We start from the raw sequence: 10,956 nt of genomic DNA, 5'->3' as shown, positions 1-10,956 counted from the left end.
TTTTTCACCCTACTCAATGGTAACGGCACTGGAGTTGTCCACCACCTGAGTATGATAAGGTATGAATAGCAATAGCGCGCTTAAAAAAAAAAACAAAGCTGCTGGAGGTGACAGCCTGCCAGCTGAGCTATTCAAGTACAGCGGCGAGGAGTTGTTAAGGTGCATGCATCAACTCTTATGCAGAATATGGTCAGGTGAACGCATGTCCGACGACTGGAGTTTAAGTGTGCTCTGCCCAGTCCACAAGAAAGGCGACGCCGCCATTCGCGCCAACTGTCGCGGGATCAGCCTTATAAGCATAGGTTACAAGGTCTTATCGAGCGTATAGTGTGAAAGACTGAAGCCCACCGTCAACGAACTGATTGGGCCTTATCAGTGTGGCTTTATACCTGGAAAATCCATCATAGACCATACGCCAAATATTGGAAAAGACCCGCGAGAAAAGATCGACACTCACCACCTATTTGTCGACTTCAAAGCCGCTTTCGATAGCACTTAAAGTAGTCACCTCCTTTAATCTGATTTTGGAGATGATAATAAGATCTGCAGTACTGAACCGCTCAGGAACAATTTACTACAAGACTGGACAATTGCTGGCGTACGCCCATGACATCGATATCATCGGTAGCAAGAACCGCGAAGTCTGTTTTGCCATTTCCAAGTTGGATAAGGAAGCAAAGCGAATGGGTCTGGCGGTCAACGAGGACAAGACGTAGTATCTCCTGTTATCGAACAAACAGTCAGCGAATTAGCGCCTTGGCACTCACGTCACTGTTGACGGTTATAATTTCGAGAAAGTAGAGAATTTCGTTTACTGCTTGAAAAGTCGAACTCAATTAAATCATAAAAAATTCTCAAACGCATGAGTGTTAAAAGCCTACGATTAGTTGAAAGGCCGTTCACACCAGGCGATTATTGCTTTCAACTAAAAGTTTACTGTAAAATCGCCTCACCGTGTTAGTTAGAACATATAAATTTTTTGGGGTGATTGAAGAAGGTTACCACCTGTTTTAAAATTAAATACACTTAAAAAGATTCAATAAGTTATATGATCTATTAGATGGGCATCAATCAAAATGGTTTCGAAAAGGTATCATTTCTAAACTACATGTATTTATGTATAAGGGTTTCCACCTGTTTAGAAACTCAAATTGGTCCTGTATTAAGGTAATAAGGCGAGTTTAAAAAGGATTTAGTTTGAAAACATATATAAGAGAGTTAAAAAAAATTCAGATCTGCTATGTTTTAGGCTGAATCTTAAACTTTGTGTTTTGTTGAAATAAATTACACTTAATGTAAAACGCAGACATTTTATACATTCAGCGAAGCGGTTGCAGGCAATCTAGTAGTATAGTCCAGTATAGAATAATAGGGAAACCTCATAAATTGGTGGCAAGCTAGCGGTTTTGATCATTTAAATGCCATAAGCCAAGAATGATAGAATACAAGATTGCGCCGATCAGAGAGGATTTTTGAGAATAACTTTTGTGTGACGTCACACTGGTGCAATTGCGAGAGAGAAATGCCAAAACGCGAGCAAGAATGGAAGAAGAAGAAAAAATGTTGCAAGGAAAACGTAAACAAGTTGCACAAGTGTGACGTCATGCAAACAACGATTCTGTCAAATTCGTTAAGAGAGGAATAGCGGTCCGAGATCGGTGCAACCTTTGTATCCTCTCAAACGTGGCCATTAGCTAATTAAATACCCTCCCTTGATATATGAATTTTGAAAGGCACAACAATAACATAATACTAGATTAACGCCTGAACAAATTTTAGTGTTTGGCCGAGCTTCTCCATAACGGGGGGACACCAAGTAGGCTTTATAAATAAAGAGTACCACGTTCTCAGAGAAGCTGACATACGGTTATGGTTATGGCTACCCAGAATATAAGTAAAGTCATTCTAAGAGGCCTACCCAAGAAGGGCTGATAAAAGTGCTTCCTTGCATGCCTTCTATAAGGGCTTATCCATTTACAATTTACGCGAATGCATAAATTTATATTATTTAGTATTACGAATGAATTTCAATAAACATTTTAAGTTGCAATAACGCATCTATACTAGTATAAAGGAAAGTCGAGATTCTTAGTACGCGGTAATCTCGAAAACTATTGAACGGATTTTGACGAGATTTTCTTTAATATACTCCTCTGTTTCGATAGGAACGCAAAAAACATACGCGAACGCAAAAAACTTGCAAATTAGGGGAAATTGAGAGAGCAAAATGACATTTCATTTTGAGGGGAAGCTGCTGGTTTCTGTTGGAAAAATTTTTGCCAACAGCAATTTGCCAACAGGAAAACAGCTGATCAAAAACAGCTGGTTGGCATTTACGCAAATCACAAAATTGAATTTGATGGTTTGGAAGTTAAAAATTACAAAATGCGACTAATTAAACTTGTAAGAAATAAGTAGTTATTTGTTTAATCAATAAACTGTGTCAGTATAACACTTTGTGATGACTTTTCATATGTTTTAATAGTTGCGTTCGATAACAAAATTAGCCAACACCAGCCAACAATCAAAATCAAGAGAGTAAGCGAAAATTCTCTCCCAAAGAGATGAAAAAGCAAAAAAGTAAACGAACAGGAAATTAGCCATTACTTGCAAAAACCGGAAGAAGAAGACACACCAGCTGACTTTGTTTATGTTGTATTTGTAAACAAACTGAAATTCATGTTGCCTCCATAGGAAAAAAGGAAAGTGAACGTTCAATGTTCGCCAGGAACATTTCTAGAAGTAAAAACTGGTTGGCGCTATCATAAAGTCACATAGCAGGGAGGCAAAAAGCATATAAATACCAAAACTGGGAAAATGCAATTTTGTTTGTTTACAAAAATTGCAACCATATGTTTTGTGATCATATGTTTTCGTGTTGGATAATTTTTGCTGACTAAAATTTTGCCAGTACAAAATGAACGCTTCTCTTGCATCAAAATGAACACTTGCTCTCTCAATTTTTGTGTGTTGAATAATTTTTTGTCGTTATCGAACGCCGTCAGTTAAAAATTTGGAAAAACTTTTACAAATTTTTGACTTGTCGAACGCACCTAATTTTACACTTTTGAATAGGTGCGTTCGACAAGTCAAAAATTGTAATAGTTTAACCAAATTTTTACTGGATGGCGTTCGATAACGACAAAAAATTGTCCAACACACAAAAATTGAGAGAGGAAGCGAGAGAATTTTCGCTTACTCTCTTGATTTTGATTGTTGGCTGGTGTTGGCTAATTTTGTTATCGAATGCAACTAATGTAAAAAAAAAAATATATCAGCTGTTCGTCTAACTTGCAAGTTTCTGCAAATTTTCTGTTCGCGTACTATTTGGGATATTTTTCTCTTGTGAGAGAACAGATGACATTTTGCCGGAATTCGGCAGTTGGTTGGTTTTTACTGGAGATTTTAAACGAACGCACCTAATGTTGGAAATCAACAAAGAACGTAATTCTATAAGAAGAGACAACACGTTATAATTGTAACGAGTGGGAACATCAGGAGCGTGCTTTCTCTTCTGCCCAAATACGTTTTGTGAATCAACTTGAGTACTATGAATTTCTCCAAGGTTGGAGAAATATTTGGTTGGTGTTTGTTGGGTTATGGCAAATAAACGAGGTTTGTGTTTACAGTTTATTGTATAATGAAACGTTGTTTTTTACTTGGTAATTTTTTGTGTAACTTCTGGTCAGACTTTGGTCTTGTGGCAACCGTGATTGTGAACTTTTATTTGTGACAGAGATTCAAATACATTTAAATTTTTACTGTAATTCATTCTGTTCCTAGTCCTCTTTTATGTTAAAATGAATAACATTTTTTTATGAACTAAATTTTTTTTTATATACCCAAATATTTTTAAAAATAAGTACTCTGGCGTTTTAAAGTATTTTCCATGATAAAAACATAGCAAGGTATAACCGTTCTCTCAATTTGTCGGCCATGATTTTTTTTTGAAGTTTGCCAACATTTTAAAATCATATAAATGTGAAAATAAAAAAATGAAATTGTTCGAAATTGTTGTTGCTTGAGATTGAAAATGAAAATGTGTGTGTGAGTTTGTGAGTAAATTTAAAAATTAAATTGTTTGGAAACGTCAAGAATTTTAAAAGTGACTCTCAGCGGTTCTACCTTACTATGTTTTTATCATGGTATTTTCTGTTACTCACATTCATAAGTTTGCTTTGAATAAAATTGTACTGAAAAGTACTGACTTTTATAGCAAGAAAAAGCCTAAAGTACTGATTTCGCGCAAGAAAAATCTGGCAACCCCACATATGAAAATACTTATAAACTAAAGGCTATTAAAATCGCATACAGAAAAAGGTTTTACTCTTCTTTCATAGAGCTAAAATGGGGAAAACCATATTGCACATATAATTATTTTACTGGGGTATGTTACTGACGTTTGCTGATGCCATTGACCTCGTTGGGCCGTTACCACCGCTTCCTCAACCTTAGAGAAAGTTAAAGGGGGTCGAGCCGCGTGAAACAAGGCCAAGACAAAGTACGACCCTGCGAAAAAAGGAGCCCCATGTTTTAGATCACTCGTTGTTGTTGGTTTTGATGTTGTAGCGGCTACAACAAACAACCCCGCCCAGATGGGCTAGTCTCTCAGTCATTGTCGTCAAGCTAAACCAACGGGAGACCCAAGAAGCGTGTAGCTTCTGTATCTGCGCATACCGGGCACTCATTAGGCACATTCGCATCTAGTCTGCTCAGGTAGGCGTTCAACCTGCTGCAGTAGCCAGAGCGAAGTTGGGTTATTTTGGTCCGAGTCACTCGTCACTGTTGATTGTTAAAACTTTGATGTTGTAAAGGACTTTCTGTAACTGTATGTAATGTCCGGCCGTACATGAAGGGGTAATTGAGAAGCAGGCGACCGCGGGCGAAGAAGTGATGCAAAAACTCCTTAACGAACGTGATACTTTAGTGATTTGCGCAATTCTGCGCTTGTGATTAAATATTTTATTTAAAATTTTATTTATAAAAAATGCAAAATATGTATGATAGTCTGAAGTACATGTGTAGGTGAACGAAACCACTAAATCGATATATGTTTATTTTTAAATGTATATGCCAAAGCATGCCCAATAAGCGCATGGGTATTAACCAACAATTACAAACGATAGGTGTATAATTTGAGCAAGTAGCTACTGCTGCTTGTTCTACAATTTAAATTTAATCTCAAATTAATAAACATATCATTGTATCAAACGTGAAATTCAAAAAAAAATGAATGCTTCCTTTTACTTTCAAGCACGATTTCAGTGTTTTGGCAGCTCAGAGTAGCGCGGTGGTGTTGTCCACAATACGCTGGAGTTACGCTTCAAATGATGCGAACTTATATTTGGAAAGATTGAACGCAAATCGGGTGACATTGGCTGCACAGAGAAGAAGCTGTCAATTATTTTAGTAGGCCAATATTGTTGCATACGAATCGCGGCACCACGTACGTGACCTATTCGAACAGAAAAAAAGCCAGATAAATAAACCTTAAGCGGGAGAATTATTGAATATTAAACTTACTTCGGCTCCAATTTGGTGGCGGTGGGCGTTTGTACGAAGTCTTTTCCTCTTCATCAGTCGAATCATCTTCATGTAACATTTCAAATGTGTATTTCGCTTGCATTTTCGGTGGTGGTGGGAGCATTTTACCAGCAGCAGCGCGAGAATTTTGCTGCTTCATTTGCTGCAACAGTTCTCGTTCTTGTTCAGCCTTTGCTTTGGCTGCCTTCAATTTGGCAGCTTCCTCTTGCTGGCGCAAAACACGCTGAATATCCTCGAGTGCTTGTTTCTTTTGTTCAACCTCTTGTTGCTTCTTGAGCCGCTTCTCCTCACGTTCCTTAACTAATTTAGCAGCACGTTCAGCACGCTCACGTTCTTTAGCCTCGCGTTGCTGTGCTGCTATCAGATGCTTCTGTTCGCGTTGTTTCTTGCGCTCTTCAGCCAGGTTATGCAAACCTTTGCGGAAATCTTCCGCGCTATTTTCACGGGATAATGCTCTACTGGCAGTCGTACCAGAAACAGCTTTGACGCTAGCTATAGCTTTTGGATGCGCCATAGCCTTGGATGCACTGCTTGGCACTTTCTTAACCTTTACCAAAGATCCTGTTAAATTTGAAGATTGCGTTGGTGTTAGGAAACGACCAAGCGCTGGCGCTGAAGCAATCTTTCCAATTATGGGTGTAACTAAATTTGACTAAAATGAAAATTGGAAAGAACAAAGGTTACAAAGATATATTAACTTATAAATTTCTTCGCTTTTTTTACCGGAGCGGCGTTTTCCTTAGTACGCTTTGGACGACCCGTACTAGTGACCTCCGTATTATGAGCAGCAATTGCCGCATTTTCAAAAGCTTCCACCTTTTTCTTTACCGGGCTTTGGACAAGTGGGCTAAAAAAAATATATACAATTTAATTAAACCGAAAATCACCAATTCTGCAGTATTCATCTGAACTTACTTGAATAACTCATTTGTTCGCGTTGGCATTTTGAACATTTTGGATTTAGTCGAAGCTGGCCCAGGTTTTGGCAAAGTTGCTAACTTACTCTTCGGTTTATCTGGTTCAAACGACTCATCTTCTGTTATTAGACTATCTGGCTGTGGATTTGTAGTGTCTTTTGCAGTCTCCATTGAATGATGGGAAGAAGCAGTTGAGTTGTTCGCTCCGCTAGTAGGCAAATTGTACGTGGTGTCGCCTACCGGTGCGCCATTTCCACCAGACTTTTTGTTCAATGTAACTGTCACGTTTGCATTTTGATTGTCCACAACAAAAGTGGTCTGAGCAGGATCCACTTGGAAAGTAGTTTGTGCCGCATTTGCACAGAAAGTAGCATCACTGCCTACGACCCCGGTTTTATCAGGTTGTGTACGATTATTTACTGTCTCATTTATGCCTGCAGCAGAGGCAATGTGGGCTGGAACCGGTGATACTCGAGTTGGTGGCGTATTTGTAGCTTCCCCTGTTGTGAGTGGATGGTCAACGGCATCCTCATAAACAGAACCGCCAGAGCCACGGTTTTGCTTGCGCCCCTTACGGGTACGAGTATTATCCTCAATATCGCTAAACCGTTCGACTTTTATAGGTTTAGGCAGTGCATCTTTCTTCTTACGACGCCTGGTATTGCCTGCAGTTGAAGTTGTATTTACAGAGATGGTAGTGGATGCAATTGTCGAATCGTCACTTCCAGTTTCAGATTTTACGGCAACCTAAATGGCATTTCATGTTGACATAATAAATTTTTTTTACAAAATTTATCTTTACCTTTGGCAGAGGTACAATTAGCTGAGTACTAACGGATGACTCTATAGTGGACGATGGGGGAGAAGAATCCGCATTTTTTTCTGTATTACCCAGGCTGCTCTTTTCCCGTTTAATCTTGATCCGCAGGCTCCGCACTTTACCATCCTCCACAGAATTGCCTATATTAAATATTAGTTAGCCTAAAAGTCAAAATAAGACCCTACGTTTAGGTTACTCACGCTCTGACCCTTTTTCGTTTGATTGCTCATCTTCTGAATTTATTTCCACCACAGATGGAGCTTTAGTTGGTATGGCTACCACCGAATCCTCAGATCTCTCGCTCGCAGTAGACTTGGTACTATCCCTGTTAGTTGCTGATGCGTCATCATCAACTTGATGCATTTGTGAAGGACGTTCTTCATGCTCTAATTTTACCCTAGGGGTATCGCAACTGCTCGGACGACGTAATTTATTGTTAAGTTTCGGTTCCTTTAAGTTCTTCTCTGATTTTAATTTGGCAGCACGTTGTGGCCTTACAAATGAAGTTTCAATGCAACTTGTTTGCAATATATCACTCGGCGCAGGCGCAAGAGGCGCCGGCGGTGGAGGCATTAATTGAACCTCAGTTGGCTCCGTATGCGGAACTTTGGCGCTACTTGGGGCTGCTGTGGGATTAATTTGTGGAGTTTGATGAATGGCATCGTCATCAATTTCTGCTTCCATGGCAACAGCCGTGGCCAGAAGTTTAGAATTACTTGTACGTGCCGAATTGCGAGAGGGCGAAATTTTTTCAGGAATAGATTCGGCTGCTTGAAGAATTTGAAACTTAAGTACATGAAACCTTATCCAATACAAACAATTTTAAACTTACTATCACTTTCATTTAAGTCGGATAACCGCTTTATGCGCTTCTTTGTTTGTTGCGGTGTCACGGTAGGCAGCTGACCCAAGTTGCTCGATTCGGTAACCGGCAACTTCTGTCCACTAAGCTTTGCTCGCAAGTCTTGCATGAATTTCTTAAATTAGACCGCAAATAAAAACTAGTATACATAATTTTATTAAAATGTAAATGCTGCGGCGCTACCTCTTTCAGCTGATGTAGCTCATCGCAATATTCTTCACTAGCCTCAACTATTTTTAATAATTCTTCCATTTCGTTCTTTGTCCTGCAAACCAGCTTGTCTTAGATTAAATAGCACTTTAAAATGCAATTATTCCCAATCTTTCAATTATTTCTCTCAATATTTCACAATTATTTCAATTACTCTACAAAACAAAACTGCAGCAAATTCACACAAACATCTGCCATCAATGACACAGAACGCACACAATTTTCAAATCCGTTAACAGACGCCCGCTATGGAATCCAAGAGACAGTGCTGCCAACCCAATCGACATACGCGGCATCTAGTGTTAGAAAATTGGCAGTTTTAACCCGTAGTCGCATGACCCATGAACCAAAAATACAAGATCACGTAAGAACGCGACGTTGTATTAGTAACTGGTTTTGAGAAAAAAGTTTGCGAAAGCGGGTTTGTCAGCTGGGCGTTTGTTTAGAACCAGTGTTGCCGAACTTGGGCGTTTCCGGCCAAATCTGGTCGGATTAATTCACTTTGGCCGGTTGGGCGGCTAGAACAAATTTTGGCCGGTTTTGTAATATGAATATTTTTTAGTGCACAAAATTTATTCTGTGCCTACAAATTTGCAATATTTTTCGTATGTATATGTATATATAAAATTACTGTAGTGTTAATGAAACACAGCTCCAAGTTTGTGTTCACAAATATTAACGGTTTCACACTAGAATGAGAACTGCCACTTTAATGCGAGGTAGAAGCTGGAACAACTTTTTGACAAACTTTTCCTCACCCCATCGCCAACAAACAGAGTTGTTCTGGTGGCAGAAATGTTCTAGTGTGAAACCGACCTATTATAAACACAGCGCACAACTCGATTAAAATAGTGCGATAAGACAATGTTAAAGTCGAGTTTTGCACATCTCTGCAAATGAACATCTTTTTAAATCAGGCACGGGTAAAATTGTGGCAATGGATAAGTAAGTTACCTTAAATATATGCATGTATATATGTACATATTAATAAAGAGTTCAATTTAACATTTTGCTTTAAGATTTTTAATAATTGTGCAGGTAATTTTGTTAAAGTGAAATAAGTCCAGTGGCGTTTGCAAGGGTATTTTCGCGGCATATTTCCTTATTTCATGATAACCTGTACACGAAATTGGCGCTTTATTCGATTGTTGTTTTTCTTGTTTAACTTTATTTTTTCGTAGTGATGAATCAAATCAGTGCCGAAATTCTAAACGAAAATTTAGGGCCGAGTGGCTACAATCATTCGATTGGCTACAAGAAAAGGATGGATTCGCATTTTGTGTTGCTTGCGCATAGGAACTAAAGCAGAGATGTATATAAAAAAACAATTAAGTGAAGATGATATGATTGAAGTAAAGGGAAATGTACTTTCGTTCTACATCGAGCTTTTAAACCAAATTAATATCCGGTTTGATTTTAACCGCGAGGATATTAAACTTTTGCAAATGATTACCCCGGCCAAAGTCTTGTCAGAGGAAGATTTGCAGATACTCCCTTTGATACTTCACTTCAGTGAATTAGTAAATTGCGACCCTGACCAAATTACCAGTTAGTGGAATTTGTTAAGGTTGAGTGATGTAAATCTTTCTGCTGATATGGATTTGGATTCATTTTGGATGAAGGTGAGCTTATTAAAAAATGGTCTCAACCAAACAAGCTTTCCCGAATTGTCTAATTTCATTTTTAATTTACTTTCACTTCCGCACAGTTCTGCCGCGGCTGGACGGAAGTTTTCGACACTTTCTCTTATTAAAACTAAATTGCGTAATCGACTAGAATTAAGTACTATTAATAGCATCATGCTATGTAAAGAGCTCGTCAATATAAAAAGTCCCCACTATGTATGGACAGTTAAAAAAGATTTGAATTAGTTTGTGATAACTTTTTATTCCTTTTGAATTAATGGTTGTTTTAAACAAGCAATTTTTCTAATTCGTACGTACATGCATTTAAGTGTTATTTTTCTATGAATTTCTATGTTAATGAAACAATGTGATTTGCTACAATGCGAAAGACTATAGGTACATATATACATTGATCTCATATACTATGTGCATATGCACAACTGCATATACATATTTCTTATGTATTTAAGAAACTGTGAATTGTTAAAAATAAAATATATTTGAGTTGGTTTTTGTAAAAACGAAAAAATTTTTTTTGGCCCGTTGTTTGATTTGGTCGGAAATTTGGTCGGAGAAAAAATGTTTGCAAAGCGGGTCAGCGCTTGTTTAGAACGTTGAAGAAAAAGTGAACCTCTCTCAAATGAGAGTAAAAGGAGAACAGATGCAGAAGTGCATAGGAACGCAAAAAGCACTATTTCCTGTAAAAACTTCAGTCGGTTTGTTTACATGTCATTTGTACAACACTGATTTCGCTAAATATCACTAAAATAATTATTAAAATCTATACATATTCAAACATCTCGTTGTTTACTTCCATTTTTTTTACAAATATAAGGTACTTTGCTTTCACCGCTGTTTGTTTTTGCTTGCACATGCAAATCAGCTGATCGTTTGACACTTTTCATGAACTTACAGGAAAAAAACTCCGGACTAAATCCTGTAACTTCTGACTAGGAACAGTTGCTCAGTTACTCTCTG

At 38.1% G+C, this 10,956-nt stretch overlaps 1 protein-coding gene across 2 annotated transcripts; it reads right to left on the bottom strand.

The window, feature by feature from the left end:
• Positions 1-5,129: 5,129 nt before the first annotated feature.
• Incenp (Inner centromere protein) lies at positions 5,130-8,689 on the bottom strand. Of its 2 annotated transcripts, none has more exons than XM_017620030.1 (8): positions 8,327-8,689; positions 8,114-8,258; positions 7,482-8,051; positions 7,264-7,421; positions 6,460-7,208; positions 6,268-6,391; positions 5,524-6,196; positions 5,130-5,455 (listed from the first exon to the last, which is right to left on the bottom strand). In XM_017620030.1, the coding sequence occupies exons 1-8, from the start codon at positions 8,393-8,395 to the stop codon at positions 5,262-5,264; spliced, it is 2,682 nt and encodes an 893-aa protein (XP_017475519.1). In that variant the 5' UTR covers positions 8,396-8,689; the 3' UTR covers positions 5,130-5,261. The 2 variants fall into 2 exon arrangements, with proteins under 2 accessions (XP_017475519.1, XP_017475520.1); XM_017620031.1 differs by having other exon boundaries at positions 7,482-8,048.
• Positions 8,690-10,956: the final 2,267 nt, after the last annotated feature.

Source organism: Rhagoletis zephyria, unplaced genomic scaffold (genome assembly GCF_001687245.7).
Source record: "Rhagoletis zephyria isolate East Lansing unplaced genomic scaffold, Rhagoletis_zephyria_1.1 Rzeph_scaffold_02016, whole genome shotgun sequence".
NCBI classification, from domain to species: Eukaryota; Metazoa; Arthropoda; class Insecta; order Diptera; family Tephritidae; genus Rhagoletis; species Rhagoletis zephyria.
The sequence above is the reverse complement of the archived record's forward strand: the minus strand, read 5'-3'. Positions and strand labels throughout refer to the sequence as shown.

What these genes read in the sequence shown, in the direction of transcription:
- Incenp (XM_017620030.1), bottom strand. Translation starts at nt 8,395, where the DNA reads ATGGAAGAATTATTAAAAATAGTTGAGGCTAGTGAAGAATATTGCGAT. An exon ending in CTAAGGAAAACGCCGCTCCG is followed by an intron (nt 6,197 to 6,267) that starts GTAAAAAAAGCG and finishes TTTTCATTTTAG; the next exon opens with TCAAATTTAGTTACACCCAT. An exon ending in GCCACCAAATTGGAGCCGAA is followed by an intron (nt 5,456 to 5,523) that starts GTAAGTTTAATA and finishes CTGTTCGAATAG; the next exon opens with GTCACGTACGTGGTGCCGCG.